The 20,656-nt window shown below is 43.2% G+C and overlaps 1 protein-coding gene across 2 annotated transcripts in view; it reads left to right on the top strand.

Annotated features, from left to right (window-relative positions):
• The first annotated feature begins 9,775 nt into the window (after positions 1 to 9,775).
• The window catches only part of nags (N-acetylglutamate synthase), a 42,469-nt gene continuing 31,588 nt past the window's right edge, over positions 9,776 to 20,656 (top strand). The window contains exons 1-2 of one of the 2 annotated variants that reach the window (XM_080213451.1): positions 9,776 to 10,149; positions 17,773 to 18,047. In XM_080213451.1, the coding sequence (XP_080069577.1) occupies positions 9,799 to 10,149; positions 17,773 to 18,047 (626 nt within the window). In that variant the 5' untranslated portion in view covers positions 9,776 to 9,798. Of the gene's footprint in view, positions 10,150 to 17,772; positions 18,048 to 20,656 lie in introns of those variants that run through there. The other variant, XM_080213450.1, reaches the window with a different exon arrangement.

Below are 20,656 nucleotides of genomic sequence, written 5' to 3'. Positions count from 1 at the left end.
CCTATTCATGTACCCATCCAGATGCCTCTTAATTGTTGCTAATGTACCCACTTCCAACACATCCTCTAGCAGGATGTTACAGGCACCCATCACTCTCTGCATGAAAAACTTCCCCCTTAACACACCTCCCTTAAACTTCCCCCCTCTTACTTTGAACATGTGTCCCCTTGCAATTGACACTTTCACCCTTGGAAAAAGCATCCGACTATCCTCCCTGTCTGTGTCGCTCATAATTTTGCAGGTCTCCCCTCAACCTCTGTCTTTCATCCTAGTTTATTCAATCTCTCCTCATAGCCAACACCCTTGAAACCAGGCAACATTCTTGTGAACCTTCTTTGCACTTTCTCCAAAGCTTCCATGTCCTTTTGATAGTGTGGTGACCAGAACTGCCCACTATACTCCAAATACGACCTAACCAAGGTTTATATAGCTGTAACATGATTTCCCAACTTCTGTACTCAATGCCCCGAGAAGCATGCCACATGCCTTCTTAATCACTTTGGCCACCTGTGTTGTCACTTTTAGACACCCAGATCCCTCTGTATGTTAATATTCCTAAGGGTTCTGCCATTCACAATATAATTCACACCTAAATTTGATTCTCCAAAATGCATCACCTCAAATTTGTCCGGATTAAACTCCACCCACCATTTCTGTGCCCAAGTCTCCAGTCTATCATATCCTGTTGTATCCTTTGGCAATCCCTGGCATTATCAGCAACTCTGCCAATCTTCATGTTATTCGCCAACTTACTAATCAGACCGCGCACATGTTCTTCCAGATCATTTATATACACTACAAACAGAGGTCCCAACATTGATCCTTGCAGAACACCACTATAGATCTCCATTCTGAAAAACATCCTTCCACTGCTACTCTCTGTCTTCTGTAACCAAGCCAGTTATGTATCCATCTAGCCAGCCCACCTCAAGTTCTGTGTAATTTTAGGTTTTGTATGAGTCTACCAAGTGGGACCTTGTCAAATGCCTCACTAAAGTTCATATAAACTGCATTCACAGCCTTTCCCTCCTCAATTTTCTTCGTCACCTCTTTGAAAACCTCAATTTGGTGAGACATCACCTTCCCCATACAAAACCGTGCTGCCTGGCACTAATACATTTTCCTCCAGGTGTGCATATATCCTGCCCTTTGGTATCTTCTCCAAAAGCTTCCCCAACACTGATGTCAAACTCACCAGCCTATAATTTACTAGATTATCCCTGCTTCCTTTCTTAAACAAGGGAATAACATTGGCTATTCTCCAGTCCTCGCTTGTGGTCAAAGAGGATGTGAAGATACCTGTTAAGACCCCAACTATTTCTTCCCTTGCCTCCTGCAGTAACCAGGGATAGATCCCATCTGGCCCTGGGGACTTGTCTACCTTAATGCAATTTAGGATACTCAACACTTCCTCCTTTGATATATTGACATTCTCGAGAGCATTCACACACCTGACATTAACATCCGTCATGTCCTTCTCTTTGGTGAATGCCACTACAAAGCCTTGGAAATCTCCTTGATCATGTTTATTAAAGACCTTTCATGGCGTCTTTTAGCCATCCTAAGTCCACGTTTAAATTCCTTCCTGTTTTCACTATACGCCTCAAGAGCCTAGACTATTGTATGTGTATTTTTTCCTTTTGACTATGCTTACAACTTCCCTTGTCATCCATGGTTCCCGAATCCTGCTATTTCTATCCTTCATTTTTGTAGGCACGTGCTTATCCTGCACTTCAATCAACTTGCCTTTAAAAGCCTCCCATAGGCCAGATGTGGATTCGCCCTCAAATAGCCACTCCCAATCCACATTCCCCAGTTCCTATTTAAAAATTTGGATGTTATTGGCCCTCACCCAATTAAGCATCCTCACCCGAGGGCCACTCTTGTCCTGACTTGTCTGCTGACTTTCCTAATGAAAGGGTGCCCCAAAGGACGTTACACACAATTAAGTATTTTTGAAGAGCAGCTCACTGTTATTAGAAAACATGCAGTGCAAGATCCCACATCTAATAATGACCAGATAATTTTTTTTATTCTCTCATGGGATGTGCATGTCACTCGCAAGACCTTCATTTGTTGTCCTTGAATTTGGTGGCTTGCATAGTCATTTCAATGGGCAATTAATAATCAACCATATTGCTGTGGGTCTGGAGGTATATAGACCAGACCAGTTAAGGATGATAGATTTCTTTCCTCCTAAAGGGACATTAGTAAATTGTTAGGTTTTAACACTATTCATTAATAGTTTATTGGTCACCATTACCAATAGCTCACATTATGTTCCAGATTTTATTCATTGAGTTTAAATTCCACCAGTTGCCACGGTAAGATTACAATCCATGTGGCCAAAACATCAGTCCAGGCTTCTGGATTCCTAGTCCAGTGACATTATCACTATACCACCAACACCCGTCTCATAGAACATAGAACATAGAATATTACAGCACAGTACAGGCCCTTTGGCCCTCAATGTTGTGCCAAGCTATGTCCAATCTCAAGATCAAGCTATCCCCTCCCTAGCATTCTGGTGTGCTCCATGTGCCTATCCAATAACTGCTTGAAAGTTCCTAAAGTGTCCGACTCCACTATCACAGCAGGCAGTCTATTCCACACCCCAACCATTCTCTGAGTAAAGAATCTACCTCGGACATCCCTCCTATATCTCCCACCATGAACATTACAGATACATTAACATCATTAATTATGTTAATTGGGAGATAAATATTGCCAACACTAAGGGAAAACTCTGTATAGATATCCAAAATATTCTTTAACATCCATCTGAATGGAAAGATGGGGTCTTGGTTTAACACCTCATCAGGGGCACTTCTGACTAGGACAGCATTGAAGCATCAGCCTGTCCCAGGATGAAACTTCTGACTAGAGAGGAGAGCATCACCACTGAGATACAACTGATGGCGAGGAATATCTCAACACAGTGTCTAACACTGGCTTAGACAAAAATACAAGAAACATATCTATTAACTCTATATGTACTTTTTATTAAAGATATAAAGGTTAAGAAAACATCTTGCAAGTGCAATTGTAAGAAACAATGGTGGTTAAGTTATTTGGTTGATTGAAAATTGAGACATGCTGACCTATTTTAATCTTGCACTCATTGGGACAGATGCAAAAATACCAAATTTCAAAGGGAACAACATTTTATACTGCAAGAGAAAAGGATGTTGATTGGTTGGCAAGTGGACAATGATTGGTGGAGGTGTTGCCATGGCAACAACTATTGGCCAGAACTTTCTGGCCATTCGCACTGGCTAGATCTTCAGGGAAACCCACGACTCCTATGATGTAGGGTGGGTTCAGAGATAAATCATACTGACAATGGTAGGACCAGGGATTCTGGCACCAGCGAACACTGAGAAATATGCATCGGAGAGGCCAGAAAATCTCGCCCATTCAGTTTTTCCCATTATTACTGTACCTTATTCATTCATCTATCAGTTCATCAAAGAATTGCAAACCATGGTTAGACATATTGTGTTTTCATATGAATTGCAGCTTCCAAGCACTCTTCCACAAGACACTAAGCCATTGGTCACCCAACATGTCCAATGGGATAGAAGGTGGGAGAGTGGCACCAAGTGAGTTTATCATTTGGAGAACCAGTGCAGGTATGATGGGCCAAATGGCCTCATTTTGCACTGTAATGGTTCTGTGATTCTCCGATCTTTGTCCCACTCTTCGCATGGCCAATTGGAAAGCAGACAGATCTTTCATTGTCAGACTGGATGATTCTTGGCTGTCACCCAAGCAACCTATCCCACCCATGCCTGATATTTTTATAACGCAATACAAGCCAGCAAGGACTTAAAGAAAACAATATTTTTATTGCCTTTATGTCTTTGCCAAGTTGCTCGCAGCTATTAGTTTCCCATGCCTGAAAAGCCCTTGGCAATCCTGAAAGAATGACAACTCCCGCTCACGTGGCCTGGGTTTTGAATTATTTTAATCATTCAAGCTCTAGTAACCTCTTGTTGTTTGGAGTGGTTCTCCCATGCATTCCATTTGTCCAGCCAATGTTCCTCAAAATGTCATTAAAATTAAGCAAAATGCATCACATAAGTTTCAAAAACATGAATGTAAAAGCCAACAAAAGTGACAGGCCTGAAAAGTTAACTTGTTTTTCTCTCACTCGCCTCATCATAAAAGTGTTAACAGATGGGACAAATTAATGTGAAGCATAGATGGTGAAGAATCGCTGACATTAGTCAGTTGTGTGTCAGATTCTCAAGAGAGTGGTTGGAATTGTGTCCAAATGTCTAATCTGTATCCTGATCAGAAGTAGTACCAATTAACAAATGTTAATCAGATACCAGAGTATGTCTATATATGTCTATAAATCAAGTCCCATGCTTCGAATGCAAGGCACAAGGACCCAATCTCAGCAGTGGAGATGTCAGTGTAAAAGATACACTGGTGTTATCAAATGAACCACAGAGTGAAGAAACCTTTGAAATCAACTGGAGTAATTTTTGGCAGTAGAATGAGGCTCACTGGGGAGCGATAATGATGACTGTACCTAGTGATCATGTGGAGATGCCAGCGTTGGACTGGGGTGGACACAGTAAGAAGTCTCACAACACCAGGTTAACGACAAACAGGTTTACTTGGAATCATGAGCTTTTGAAGCGCTGGTCCACTGACTCAACTGATGAATGATCAGTGGTCCAAAAGATTGTGATTCCAAATAAACCTGTTGAACATTAATCTGGTGTTGTGAGACTTCTTACTGTACCTAGTGAGCAGTCCCTGCTGTTGTCCTACACAATTGTCTCCCTACAGTGTCCACTGTGAGGGTTATGGAAATGTCATTTTCTCCGGTACTGAGTAGCATCAGGTCTGCATGAAAAGGAACCAAGATGCCATTTTAGTTCCTTTCTTTACGCAGTATGTCCATTAGCAGACAACATTCTCTTAAGGCACGGCAACCAGGAGTCAACCATGGACTTTGATTCCAAATCTTTCATACGTATATTAGCCCAAAACATAGCTCAGTAATTCAAAGTGCAAGTTTTAACCAATGCTCGCAATGGCCTGGGGAATTGATTGAATTATTCCTAACACATCTATATTGCCTAGCTAGCTCTTGCAGATTTACGACGCTGAAGAACTAGCTCATCTGTGATCGTATAGTCATGGGCATTCAGCATAAGATACTCTCTCACATTCTACAGACCAAAAAGATCTTAAATTGGATTGAACGGTCCAATATGCCAGCTAGGCTGAGCTTAGAGAGTTTAATTAGGCTATAATTCATGACAACATGAGGCTTCTCATGACTCTGTAGGTTGGGTAGACCCATAGGCAGTGGCCCCAGCCATACAAAATACTACAAAACCAACCAAAAGGATGAGAAACTCCACACCAGTGGCCATGTTGAGAAGCTTGTGTTGTAGCAGCAAAACCCTGCATAGGTGCCAAGTGTGCCCAGCAGGCAGGTGTGAATTGCTTCCAATATGGCAAAACTGGACATTTCAGACATTTCTGCAAATCCAGTCATTTTACATGAAGTTGCAGAACAGCAAATACTTGCAAAGTACATCCCTTCCAAGAAATAGAAATTCCAGAAAACAATAATCCTACAGAGTTCCTAGAGGAAGTAATAGTCTTAATCTAGATTACTGATCGGTTACAGTACAAGTTCATGGCTTCGATACTTTGTTTAAATTTGATACTAGAGCAGTTAACATGTTAGCTGATGCTCTTGACTGGCTTCACCCAATGATCCTTCATCCATCAGACATCAAGTTACAAGGTAAAGGTTGCACAGACCTTCCAATTGTAGGCCTGATTATTGCTGCTATCAGCTAAAAGGGGCAACATAATGCTGATTCTCTCTAAGTTTATCACAATAAACCTATATCCCTACCGAGTAGCAATGATGATATTCTTCTAGGAATCTTAGTAAGAAACAAGTGCTATTCATTATTTGAATGTCTCACTGTCTTTCATGCTATAATCCTCAACCTTTTATTTAGATTGGAAAGTCAGCCTTCAGTAACAAGTTCCTTCATTTCATAGAGACACAATCCACTAGACCCAGGGCAAACATTGGAAGATATGAATCTCAGTTCTTCACAAAATAAGGCCACAGGTGGTGAATACAGAAAGCAGTGCAGCAAACAGTGACTATCCCCATGAAGACTTGCTGGACCTGAATTGACTCTTCCTGGAGAGTAATGAAGAAGTATGTCTTGCAGAGCTGAGAGATCAATTTGAGGTTGAGGCCCTAGAGAATGTTCTGTCTTTCCTGTTGTGGATACAGTTCATGAAGTCCCTGTTACCTTTTAAGAAGAATCAGCTGTGATTTTAGTGACTAATTAACATCCAGATTTTAGTTCCACTGAATATATTGATGTATCGTCTATTGTGTCTCCTGTTACTCATGACGGGTCATCCACAAGAAATGCTTTGCCGGTGTTCAAGTTGGAATCCACAGAGGATCACACTGTTAATGAGTTGGTACCAGCCCTGGGTTAAAGCCAGTTTGCACCCATACTTCAGCCCCAGCTGAAAGTCTTTTCCTCAGAGCTGGAAGTTAGCACTAAAGCTATGGCAGATTCTTTAGCATTTCTCAAGCTGCAGAATCCTGTACAATGATGGTGTCCCCAAATACCTCTCATCATAGAAGAGGGTCTCTTGTCTCCATATCAGCAATTCTTCTCAATGCCCAGAGTGGAGAAACCTAACACAGGGAGAAAAGTGACTTTCTTACCACTACTTACAGAAATTAGATGGCTCTCCTAAAATATCATTGGAAATAATTCTTCTTTATCTTACTGGCTTACAGGAAGTTGATGATTTTTTCAAGGTTCATTGAAATCTCAGATCTTCAATGCCTTTTCACACTCTGATCCAGCAGTCGGTACAGCTGAGATAGTCTTCCCTGGAGTTGAATATCATTCCTGTTCTGAAGCTCCCTTCCAGAGTCCTTTGATGAAGCAACAAGTTCCTCCGAGTGTCCTGAGTTCTCCCCTTCTAGTCCCAAAGGGCCCAAAGATAAATTCTCATCCATCTTCTCTTTTCAATCAGTTGTCATTGCAGTTCAATCAATCTGAAACAGACACTCTGCTTCCCAGCTATCCTGCAGATAATAATGTGGTGTACTATTCTGCAAATATTGATGTCCTACCAGATACAGAAGAAAGCTCTCGCATCTCCAACTCATCTTCCCCAAGTACCGAGAATGGTGAGGAAGATTGAATCTGCCTGGACTGTAACTTGGAGAGGAGAAGAGTGGAGAGTTAGAGTTGGGTAGAATCTGTAGCTGTTAAAAAGGCAGTTACAGAAATGCAATGCAAATTGTTAAATAGATAGTTTCATGTTGTTAAAAAATAGGCTGGACTGTAGAGGTATAGTACAAAGTGTGTAACAGATGTGATTTGTTAACATAGATGTTGTTAAACCACTGACAATAGTCAGCCACATGTTCAACTCTCAAGAGAGAGGTTGCAATGCTGCCTAGGAGCTAAGTGCCTACTCTGTAACTTATTTAGAAGGAGTAGAACAAAGATGTTAAGCAGATATTTGTGCTTGCTTGTCGTCTGTCCAAGAATCAAATCCGACGCCTTGAGCCCAAAACAAAAGGATAATAATTTCAAAAGAATGCTGCCAGACCTGCTGGCTGTTTCCAGGATTTTCTGCTTTGAATTATTCTCTGTAAGTTTCACCTGTCCAATGCCAGTATTGCTTTTGGATTTTGATCCATGTTCTACACCCCGCCTCCCCCCCACCCCATGGTTACTAGCAGTGATGGTGTGACATATACCCTTAGAGAGCAAGAACACGGAGTTCATGGACCTTGTCTACATTACTTGATTCAGGCCGCACTGTCTTTTTGGTTATTTAAAAAATCTTTTATTGATGTTTTGTTTGTACTCCACCTCCACACTTCTGATTTATGGGCACCTGCTGCGGAGGCGGACGGGGAAGGCAGAAGATGACTCCTTGTGAACCTGTTCCTGGGCCGAGCCAAATGTGTTATAAACAGGACCAGGCAGCAGACGACCAAGGGGGCTGTCCGACCTGACCGTCTGCCCCTCTACCTGTGGCTACATTCTCAGCCGATGTCCCTGGAGACAGAGCATGCGCTGTCCAAGGGCACCATCAAGGTCTTCCATGCTCACTGGGCTCCGCAGGGGACTGGGGTGTATTATCAACCCCTTCAATCACATTTTGGTTTAATGTTATAAGTTTCTTTTCCATTTTGTTTCAGCTGGTTCCCTCCCCCCACCCAAACCCCAAACAACCCCTTAATAAGGGCTACCATTCTTTCTGAGAAGACCTGATAGAAGTCTATAAAAATTATGAGAGGCATAGATAGCGCTTTTGATCAGAATCTTTTTCCCAGATTTGAAGGGTAGGAATTTGCAGCCCTGCTTGCCCCAAAACCAGAAATTTTCACCCAAGGTCAACAGACCTATGCATGGTCTGCCCCTCGCCCACTATGATTCTTGTGGCGGGCAAGATGGGAACATTCCCCTGAAATGTCTAATATTAGGGAACATGCACTTAAAGTGAGGGGGGAATATTCAAAGGAGATGTGAGTGGCATGTTTTTTAAACAGAAAGTGGCAGTGTCTGGAACACGCTGCTAGGGATTTTGGTGGAGCAGATATGATAGGGGCATTTATGGGGCTTTTAGATAAACACATGAATATGTAAGGAATAGAGAGAGGGTCATGAACCAAGGGCAGGCAGAAGGAATTAGTTTAATTTGGCATCATGTTTGGCACAACGTCATGGGCCAAAAGGCCTGTTCCTTTTACTTAAGTTAAAGTTTATTTATTCATGTCACAAGTAGGCTTACATTGCAATGAAGTTACTGTGAAAATCCCCTAGCCACCACCACACTCTGGCATCTGTTCAGGTACACTGAGGAAGAATTTAGCAGGGCCAATGCATCTAACCAGGATTGTCGGAGGAAACCAGAGCACCCGGAGGAAACCCACACAGACACAGGGAGAATGTGCAGACTCTGCACAGACAATCACCCAAGCTGGGAATTGAGCATGGGTCCCTGGCACTGTGGGGCAACAGTGCTAACCACTGTGCCACCATGCTGCCCCTGGAATGCATTTCCGGGAGCGGTGATGCGGGCAGATACAATAGGGGCATTTAAGGGGCTTTTAGATTAGCACATGAATATGTAAGCAATAGAGAGATATGGACCAAGGGCAGGCAAAAGGGATCAGCTTACTTTGCGTCAGATTCGCCACAACATTGTGGGCTCAATCTTGTACTGGGTAGCCATGATGTGGAGATGCCGGTGTTGGACTGGGATGGGCACAGTGAAAAGCCTCACAACACCAGGTTAAAGTCTAACAGATTTATTTGGAATCACAAGCTTTCGGAGCAGCGCTGCTTCCTTCATCACTCACCTGATACCAAATAAATCTGTTGGACTTTAACCTGGTGTTGTGAGACTTCTTACTGTACCTGTATTGTTCTGTATTCTACATTCTACCATTAAAAAAGGCTGGGATTCATGGTTCTACACCACAGAAGTGGTGGGCTTCCACCATCTATTCGCTTCTTGTTTTTTTTGGAAGAAAGAGGAGGCAGGAATGAGCAGAGGCTCTGGGATAGGTGGTTTGGGGTGTGCTGTACCTCCCAGTTACTAGGTGTTTTGGGCAGCAGACTGGGTGGAGTGCTGGGCTGAGAGTGATTGACAGCGCCCTGTGTGTGTGGGTGTGTGAGTGCAGCTCGGCAATTTCAGCAGGCAGCTGATCAGTTTCAGTACAGCAGCGACCGGACCAGAGAGCAGGCAGGCGGGGCAATGGCTACAGCCAGCTCGGCGTCCGCCGGCACCAGAGCCGTGGCCAAAGCCGGCCAGCTGCTGTCCTCCAAGCATGTCCTGAGCGCCTCCTCCTGCGCCCCGCCGGGGCTCCGCCGCCTGAGCGCCGTCAAAGCCAGCGGGCGCAACAAGTCGCCCATCAGCCCGACGCGGGAGGCGGCCGACCGGTCGGTGCCGCTGGTCAGCCACCACCGAACCACCCGCTCGCTGGTCTACCGGGACGTCAAGCTGTTCCTGAACGAGATCGGGGCAGACCCCCGGGAAGCCCGCTACTGGCTCACCCAGTTCCAGAACGCCAACAGCGGCAGCAACAAACTGTTCGCGGTGGTGGAGGTAAGTTACAGCTACTCCCCTCCCCACTAACAACCTATATCCAATTGATAGAAACTCACTGAGAGTCAGTACACGCTGATCCGCTCCTTCCCTCTTTGCCCAGTTTGAGATTGGATACTGCTTACAAAATATCTCGTGGAAAATGGTGAAACTTTCTTGCCACTTTTGTAACATGTGTTTTCTTTCCGTAAACACAGACCCATGACTTGAGTGACTCAAACACCACTTTTGTAGTTTTTTTTCTGTAAACACAGCCTCAAACCCGGATTATTTTAAACAGCTCTCATGCTGCCAAAGTATTTAATGTCACCAGCTTTCTACTTGCAAATGTTATTTCTTTTTTTAAAACAAAATCAAACAGAACAAGTAAGAATAATTCACCGGTTTTCAAGTCCTTCTCCCATATTCTTACAGGGACAGGGAGGAAAAATCATGGCTTGTGTCCATAGTGTAACTAGTCGTGAGCTCATTGCATCATCATGTCCCCAGTGTTGGAAACTGAAGGCAATGCAGCCCCTTAATCCAGACCGTCTTAAAAGGGTATCACTGCTGGTGCAGCAAGAATGTTCATCCTCTGTGCTCTACAATTCCCCACCCCATGCCAACACAAGGAATGAAGAGGAAGTGCATGGGCACCAACAATTTTCCAGCTAACCCCTTTGGCAGGTGGAATTGCAGACCCAGCTCCACCATGGCAGATTTTGAATGGGACAGTGGCATAGTGATTGGTGCTGGATAGCATGGTGGCACAGTGGCTGGCACTGCTGCCTCAGAGTGCCAGAGACCCAGGTTTGTTTCTGGCTTTGGGTGACTGCAGAGTTTGCACATTTTTCCTGTGTCTGCAGGGGTTTCCACCGTGTGCCCTGGTTTCCTCCCACGGTCCAAAGATGTGCGGGTTAGGTTGACTGGGCATGCTAAATTGCCCCTTAGTGTCAGGGCATATTAGTGACATATTCATTAGCAGGGTAAATAAGTGAAGTTATGAGTGTAGGGTCTGGATGGGATTGTGAGGGTGCAAGTTCAATAAATCGAATGGCCTCATTCTGCACTGTAAGGACTCTATGATTCTGTGAAGGATCAAAACCACACCAAGCCAAACACCACCCTGACCTGGAATGGTATTGAATCATAGGATCCCTACTGTGCAGGAGGCCATTTGGCCCATTGAGTCTGCACCATTTCTCTCTGGAAGAGCTTCTTACCCGGGGCCTCTTCCCAGCCGTATTTCTGTAACACCATATATTTATCATGGCTAATCCATCTAACCTATACCTCATGCGATACTAAGACGGTTTGCTATAGCCAATCCTCTTGCACATCTTTGGACTATAAGAGAAACTGGAGCACCCATAAGAAACCCATGCCGACATGAGGAGAATGTGCAAACTCCAGACAGAGTGTTACCCAAGGCCGGAATTGAACCTGGATCCATGGCACTATGAGGCACCAGTGATAACCATCATTGTCACTGTGTCGCCCCTTCTTAATTTCACTGAATCAACATCCTGGAGCTCCCCTTCTAACTGTACTGTGGGTATGCCTACACCACATGGACTACTGCAGTTGAAGAAGACAGCTCACCACCACCACTGCAAGGGCAATAAATGCTGGCCTAGCCAGCGACACCCATATCCCATGAACAAATACATTTTTTAAAAATGGTAAAATGAGTTAGGCATCCTGTCCTTTTATTTCTGGGAACTGGTTCAACCACAGTTACTAGAATGAAGGTGTCCCATAAGAACATAAGTCCCATTTGCATTGACTGTAAATGTGAAGTTAATGTTGGTACTCTAATAGCGAAAATGCAGCAATGTTGGAAGAAGCCACAAGATGACTTATCTACAACATGAACATGTTAGACTTGTGCAATAATGGACAGTGCCTCTGAGTTTGTTACTAAGTTAGTCAAGGCAGATTATTGGTTCAGAATGGAAAGATCTGGGAATTGTGCTGCAGGAAGCTGGATTCAATTCACAGCAACAACATCCCACCAGCTGAGGAGAACAGAATTCACCAGTAGATACAGAGATATTCGTTAATAAGAATCCCAGTGCAATGGCACAGTGGCCCAGTTCGAGTCATGGCTTGTGTCACTGTCTGTGAAGTTTGCATGTTCTCCCCATGTCTGCATGGGTTTCCTCCGGGTGCTCCAGTTTCCTCCCACAGTCCAAAAGATGTGCTATTTAGGTGCATTGGCCATGCTAAATTTTCCCTCGGTGACCTCGAACAGGTGGTGGAGTGTGGTGACTAGGGGATTTTCACAATAACTTCATTGCAGTGTTAATGTGAGCCTACTTGTGACCATAATAAATAAACTTTAAACTTAATGACATTCAGGCATTGTCTACTAGTCTGTTGGAAAACACCCAAAGCAATTAAGGAATTGATTTATTCAGTGATTTCCCCCTTCTTCTGCTTAATGTACTGTAGATCTACTTAAAGTTTTTTTAATTCACTCTTGGGATGAGGACATCACTGTCTGGGCCATTCTTTATTGCATATGAACTGAGAACGTTTAAGAATCAATTACAATGCTGTGGATCTGGAGTCAGATGTAGGCTAGACAGGTAAAGATGGCAGATTTCCTCTCTTGCAGGGGCATTAATGAATCAGATAGGTTTTTTTTACAACAACGGACAATGATTTCATAGTCATCATTGCCTTCTTAATTCCCAATTCTTATCAAATTCAAGTTTCACCATCTGCCAAGGGGGAATTCAAACCCGTGTCTCCTGAGTCTGTGGATTACTAGTCTAATGAGAAGACCACTATGCTGCTGCTGCTGCCTCCCTAAGAGGCAGTAAGAATTCACACAATCATGTCATTTCACATTTGTAAAGCAAAAGCAATAACTCACCCTTTTTAGTATTGGAATAACCAAAATGCTTCATCAGTGTGCTCAAATACCCATTTGTGCACCTGGCTCTCAAAATGGAAAATTGTGTGTGGGGACACCTCAGTTTCCAATATATGCTCTCACAAGGTTGGGCTCTATAATGGGAGTGCAAATTCATAAAATTGCAATATAATGCAATAATTTGATTTATTATTGTTACATGTATTAGTATACAGTGAAAATCATTATTTCTTGCATGCTGTACAGACAAAGCATACCGTTCATGGAGAAGGAAAGGAGACAGTGCAGAATGTAGTGTTACAATGATTACAGTATAATTCAATACTGTACAATGCCCTTCACTTGATGCATAGTGCTACCACATAACACCAGAGGATAATGCACATTACAAGGGAATTAAGAGATGAAGGAGGTAGGGATGACACCCTAATAATAAGATGAACTGTTTGACTATTTCTCCTCTCAAGATCAAGAGGATTTTCTCTCTTGGACCTCAGTCTTGAATACGTTATTCTGGATAACCTCCTGCAGCTTCTTTTCATAATCACTGACAGAGTGAATGGTTTTTTATTGCTGGTTGGGACTGAGACAGATGATATTTTCTGTGATACAGTAATGTGATTTTGCCAACGTTGTACTGCACTGTGATGTGACAAGCAGCCCACTGAATGACAGGATTTTGTAAGGGCTTTTTGAAGCAGAAAACATCCAAACTTCTCAAATTACAGTTTTGCTAAACATTACTGAGTTTAAGGGCAATGAATTCTTCAATTACACAGACAAAGTGTTCTTTAGAAATCATTAACTGAATAGTATGCTTTTCTGCATAGTGACAGTTCTGATCTGTCCATAATCTGGAGCTGCAGCAATTCATGATTTTGTATTGTGAGTAGACAAAACAATGCCAAACTCTTTGCTTCAACTAGAAGAAACTGTTCCCTCAAATCCCTTACAGAAAACATTTAGAGCACTAATTTATTCAACAAACATCTTATCAACACCAAGTAGTTAGGAAAGCTAATAGAATTGTTATGATTTACTGTGAGGGGAATTGATTACAAAAGTAGGGAGGTTATGCTTCAGCTTTGTACAGGGCTTTGGTGAGACAATAACTGAGTACTGTGTGTCGTAATTGGTCTCCTTATTTAAAGAAAGATGTAAATGCAATAGAAGCAGTTCAGAGAACATTTACTAGACTTGTATCAGGACTGGGCAGGTTATCTTAAGAGGAAAGGTTGGAGAGGTTAGGTTTGTATTTACTAGAGTTTAGAAGAGTAAGAGGCGAATTGATCATAACCTTCAAGATCCTGAGGGGTATTGACTGGATGGATGTGGATGTTTCCACTTGTTGGAGAATGTAGAACTAGGGGGTCTCCCAATTAAGACTGGTGAGGAGACTCAGAGGGTTGTGAGGCTTTGGACATCTCTTCCTCAAAAGGCAACTGAAGAAAAGTCTATGAATATTTGTAAGGCAGACCTAAATAGATTCTTGATTAACAAGGGGGTGAAAGGTTATCAGGGTAGGCAGCAATGTGGAGCTGAGATTACAGACAGATCAACCATGATTTTATTGAATGGCAGAGCAGATTCAAAAGTCCAAGTGGCCTACTCCTGCTTCTGATTAGTATATAATCCTGAAAACAAGTGAGTGAGCCAAAACCAGATTAATAATAATAGTGAATGAACAAGTTGGTAAGCCAGAACTCCCTTGTCACCTGATCTTTTCCATTTGTTCTAGGCTGCTTTATGTGTTGAGTAATAGGAGAGTCCTGAAGTGGGATCAGCTTAAATGGTTGGATGCTGATAAACATAAAATATGATAACTTAATATGATAATATAATGCTTCCAGCTGAATCAGGGGAAGAATGCCAACTCTCTGTAACAAAAGCCCACTTTGTCAGGAGGCGATTTGAGTGCAGAAACATTGTTGTACTAACTAAATACATGCTTGCCGCCATTCTGTGACAGCTTAGCAAGATCAAATTAGGACTATTACTTTGGAGTAAATAGTGTTCAAAGGGGCCTAACTAATTGATCACAGCAGACAACTGGATTTACAAGGTGTACAGAATAGAACAGTACAGGCCTTGAATGCTGATTTAAAAACCTGCTGGAATTCAGCTAAGGAAGACTACATTTTGATAAACTAGCAAAAGACATTCCTGCAAGTCACCGTCTCAAACTGCAACTGCCTATTTTCTGATGCTGCTGGAAGGGACTGCAGAGCCCCCTTTGAATTCAAAGTGGAGAATGCTGACCAATATCAAGGAAAACTCGAGATGGGATTTTCTGGTCCTGCCCAGATCACCCAGTTCCCGAGAAGGTCAGTGGACTTTTGGCCAGGCTGCAGAATCTCCCACAGTGGGTCCTGTCACAGGCTGGGATTTTCCAGCTCTGCTATCAGTTTGTGCTCATGTAAATTTAATCTTAAAAGAAAATTCAGGGTGTAACATCAAATGGCAGCACAAGCAATGCTACTTTTATCATGGATGGAGTACAGCTCCCAAAGCAGATGTTTAACAATACAAATTAGGGGAGGCAGTGGTGTAGTGGTATTGTCACTGGACTAGTTAATTCAGAGACCTAAGGTAATGCTCTGGAGACCTGGATTCAAATCCCACCACGACAGTGGTGAAATTTGAATTTAATTTAAAAAAGTTGAATTAAAAGTCTAATGATGACCATGAATCGATTGTCGTTTAAAAACCCATCCTTTAAGAAAGGAAATCTGCCATCATTACCTGGTCTGGCCTACATGTCACTCCAGCCCCACAACAATGTGGCTGACTCTTAAATTCCCTCAGGGATGGTCAATAAATGCAGGTCCCGCCAACAACACCCACATCCCAGGAATGAATAAAAGGAAATCTGTGGAGAGGGAAACAGAGATAAAGTTTCAGCTCGATGACTCTTCATTAGAACCGGGAACAGTTAGAGAAGCAATGGCTTTTGAGCAAGGGGTGGGTGGGACAAGGACAAAAGGAAAGTCTGTGATCACGTGGAGAATAAAAGAGAGTGAATGGGCCAAAGAGAATGGCAATCAGACATGGGAAGGAACAAAGGATAAAAAGATGTGCCTGGAGCAGGTGTGAAAGTGAGAAAAACCAAAATATGGTCAAAAAAAGGGTCTTTAATTGTTGAACTCAATGTTGAATCCAGAAAGCTGTAGAGTACCTAATGGAAAGATATGGGGCTGCCCCTGAAGTTTGGGCTTCACTGGGACAGAGCAGCAGACCAAAGGCAGAGATGTCAGTGTGAGAACAAAAGTGGAGATATAAATTGACAGGCTGAAGGAAGATTGCTTGCAGGCTGAATTAAGGTGTTCCACAAAAATGGTCACCCAATCTACATCTGGTCTCCCCCATGTAGAGGAGGCTGCAATGATAGCAGCAAATACAGTTTACAGTAGCACCGTAGTTAGCACTGCTGCCTCACAGCATCAAGTACCCAGATTCAATTCCCAGCTCGGGTCACTGTGTGGAATGGAGTTTGCACATTCTCCCCGTTTCTGCATGGGTTTCCTCCGGGTGGTCTGTATTCCTCCCACACTCCAAAGATGTTCAAGTCAAGGTGGATTAGCCTTGATAAATTGCCGCTTAGTGTCCCAAGATGTATTGTTACATGGATTAACCATGCTAAATGTATGGGGTTATAGAGATAGGACAGGGAGACGGTCTGAGTAAGATATTCTAAACTCGATGAGCCAAATGGCCTCTTCTGCGCTATAGGTATTTTACAACTTGAAAGTACAAATATAAATTGTTGCTTCACCTGTAAGGGGTGTGTAGGGCATTGGATGATGAGAGATGAGGTAAAAGGGCAAGTGTTACATCTAACTTACACATCTTAGGATACTTAAGAGGCAATTTAGCATGACCAATCCGCCTAACCTGCATATCTTTGGAGTGCGGGTGGAAACTGGAGGAAACCCACGCAGACACAGGGAGAATGTACAAACTCCACACCGCCAGTCACCCGAGACTGGAATCAAACCCAGGTCTTCGGCACTGTGAGGCAGCAGTGGCTTGCAACTGTGCCGCCCTCAACGTTCAGAATGAGGTTCTGAAAATTGTGATTTGATGAATTCATATTTGAACATTAGTATTGAAGAAAAGGTGTTAGAAGCAAGAATGTTAGGGTTGTTGAAATGCAGCTCAATGCCACAATTAGAGAGTTAAAATATATAAAAAATGAAATTCAAAGAGCGAAATGTTCGTTTTCTATCCTGATGTTTCTTGTTTTCTTGTGTTTTATAACATGAACTAGAACTTTCACCTCCAGTTTTAGGCAGGTGCTTATGACTGCTAGCATAAAATACTGCAGGATAATTTTTTGTAATACTTGCCCCCTTGAGAAGCGATTAATTAAAAGCAGCTTGAAAAAGCGGGAAAAATGCATCTCCTCGAGGAATAAGATTGCATTCTGACTCCTTCACTTTCCCAGTGGGTGTGTTGATATGGTAGAATCACTGCAACTATACCGCGCCCTCTGTCTCAAGTCAGTTTTAAAATATAGCTGGACTAAAATAGTAAGGAAATATATTTTGGATTTTTGAGGTTGAGAGAAGGTTAAGCAGGACACTCTGAACCTGACCCAGGATTCATATGACCCAAGGTTCTCAATTTAAAAAAAAAACTTACCAACAGGCAGTGGGAAGTGAAAGCTAAATATGTAATCTGTTGATGGCTAAAAATAGAACTACTGCAGCAGCTACCAAATGTCTGATTTGCGGTATTGGCTAACCTAACTTTATGTGCACCAGGTGGATGAAGAGATCTTTTGCTCAAAAGAGATGGTATCCAGCCTGGCATTCGGCCTGGCATTCCTGCAACGTATGGACATGAAACCTGTGGTTGTAATGGGATCATCATGTCAGCATGCCGAAGAGGGATCAAATTCATTCACTGAAACCAAATCCTTACTACTCAGGAATTGCAGGATTCTGACTGATGCACTGCACAGAAACTCCGCTGTCACGATGCCCTTTTTTAATGGAGGGTCCTTACTACGAGCAGAGCAGTCTTCATCTCACTACAGGTACAGCTATTACCAAGAGTATGAGATTGTAAGAGCGTCAATGATTTGAGGGCATCAAGTGTCAAGTTGAATGTCTGTCACACTGTAAAGAAGGAATAATTGCTATCATATCATTGTTACAGCGTTGGCCTGTATGGCTTTTGGTTCACTGTAGATTGCACGTGTAACACAAACTAGAAAAATTAGAATCACAGAATTGTTACAGCGCAGAAGGTGTTAAATCAGCCTATCCTAAATGCACCAGCTCTCTGTAGGAGCATTATGGCTTAGTGCCATTCTCCTCATAGAATCACTACAATACAGAAGGAGGCCATTCGGCCCATTGAGTATGTACCGACTACAATCCCACCCAGGCCCTGTTCCCGTAACCCCACGCATTTACCCTACTAATCCCCCTGACACCAGGGGCAAATTAGCTAACCTGCAATTTAGCCAATCAACCCAACCCGCACATCTTTGGGTTGTGGGAGGAAACTGGAGCACCCAGAGGAAACCCACACAGATGCAGGGATAATGTACAAACTCCACACAGACAGTGACCCGAGGCCGAAATTGGCCCTGGCGCTGTGAGACAGCACTGTGCTGCTCCTGCCTTTTCCCCAAACCCCTGCATATTGTTTCTAATCAAATCATCAACTTGAATGCCTCAATTGAACCTGCCTCCACCATGTTTCCAGGCAGGGCATTCCAAGCCTGAACCACTAGCACTGTGAAAATTGCTTCTTTTGCAAATCACCTTAAATCTGCTGTCTCCTGCTTGCTCCTTTTACAAGTGGGAACAGTTTCTCCCGAGCTACTGTGTCCAGTCCCCTCATGATTTTAAATGTGTCTATCAAATCTGCTCTTAACATTCTTCCCTCCAAAGCAGACAGTCCCAACCTCTCCAATCTGTCCTCATAACTGAAGTTTCTCATTCCTGGAATCTCAAGACAGAGATTTAATGATCCTTTCTCTGAAATTGGTTGCACTGGAAAAGGAGAGGAGAGAATTTGCACCATTCTCTCCTCTCATAGGGAAGAAATCCCCATAGCGCAAAACTGTTAGGTGGCACAGTGGCCTAGTGGTTAGCACTGCTGCCTCACAGCGCCAGGGAACCGGGTTCGATTCCCAGCTTGATTCCAGCTGTCTGTGTGGAGTTTGCATGTTCTCCCCATGACTGCATTAATTTCCTCTGGGTGCTCCAGTTTCCTGCCGCAGTCCAAAGGTGTGCAGGAAACTGGTGTGTAGGTGGATTGGCAATGTTAAATTGCCCCATAGAATCAGGGGGACTAGCTAGGTTGAATGCATGTGCTTATGGGGATAGGGCCTGGATGAGATTATGGTCGGGGCAAACTCGACAGCTGAATGGCCTCCTTCTTCACTGTAGGATTCTGAGTCTCTGCACGACATGTTGGGTGCTGAGTGCCTCTTAGTGATTTCAGTGCTCCATTAGAAGCAGCAATAAGTACTGACCTTTTACAACAAAGTTCCAAATAATTGGTCTCTTTTAGACAAGAACATGGTGACCTTTCTCCGCTGACAATTCAGCGATAGAATCATAGCTCACAACTGTCCATTTTGAACCATGCAGCTTCTGTGAGGGAGTCATTCTTGTCGAGAAGAAAAGACATACGAGGCAAAATTTTCCAGCCCCTCCCGTCAGTGGGATTTTCCAGTCCCGCTGAAGTCAACAGACTCTTGAATGACTTGGCACATTTTCTGACTTCGGCTCCACCCTGCCACAGAGGGTGAGAACAACAGGAAACCCCATGACAGCAGCAGAACCAGAAGATTCCACTGCCAGCCAATGACAGGCTGTCTCCTCCACTGCAAAGCATGCTGGGGGGCGGGGGTGGTTCCGTCCATGGTCTCAATCTCAAAGATTGAGTAGAAACAAATTCTCTATTCAGTCACACAGAGATTAATTTATTGATTAAATTTTAAGTTCCGGAATATTATTGGAAAATACAATAACGTTCGAGAAATGGAATCATCAGCCTAAAATGAGGCATTCTAAGGCTTCATAATATATTTCCTCAATGTTCTTGCTTAAGATTCAGGGACAGGAGTAAGCCATTCAGCCAGTCAATCCTAGTTTCCCCGTTCAATTAGATTGTAGTTGACTGGTATTGTAATTTCACTTGCCCAATTTAGTTCTCTATCCCTCAGTGGTATTATTGCTGGACGAGTAATCCAGAAACTCAGCTAATGTTCTGGGGATCTGGGTTCAAATCCCACCACAGTCAATAGTGGAATTTTAATTCAATAAAAATAACTGGAATTAAGAATCTACTGATGACCATGAAACCATTGTCAATTGTTGGAAAAACCCCAACTGGTTCACTAATGTCCTTTAGGGAAGTAGATCTGCTGTCCTTACCTGGTCTGGCCTACGTGTGACTAGAGCCACAGCAATATGGTTGACTCTCAACTGCCCTCCGAAATGTCCTAGTGAGCCACTCGGTTCAAATTAGGGACGGGCAATAAATGCTTTCCAGCCAGCGATGCCTACACCCTATGAATGATTTTTTTTTAAGTTAGATTTTTGCCCAACAAAAGCCTGTCAAAATCTCCATTTTGAAATTTTCAGTTGACCTACTATCTTATCTGGAGGAACGAGCAATAGCTTC

The sequence above is a fragment of the Carcharhinus amblyrhynchos genome, chromosome 27, assembly GCF_965287045.1.
Source record: "Carcharhinus amblyrhynchos chromosome 27, sCarAmb.v2.hapA, whole genome shotgun sequence".
Classification (NCBI taxonomy): domain Eukaryota; kingdom Metazoa; phylum Chordata; class Chondrichthyes; order Carcharhiniformes; family Carcharhinidae; genus Carcharhinus; species Carcharhinus amblyrhynchos.
The sequence above is the reverse complement of the archived record's forward strand: the minus strand, read 5'-3'. Positions and strand labels throughout refer to the sequence as shown.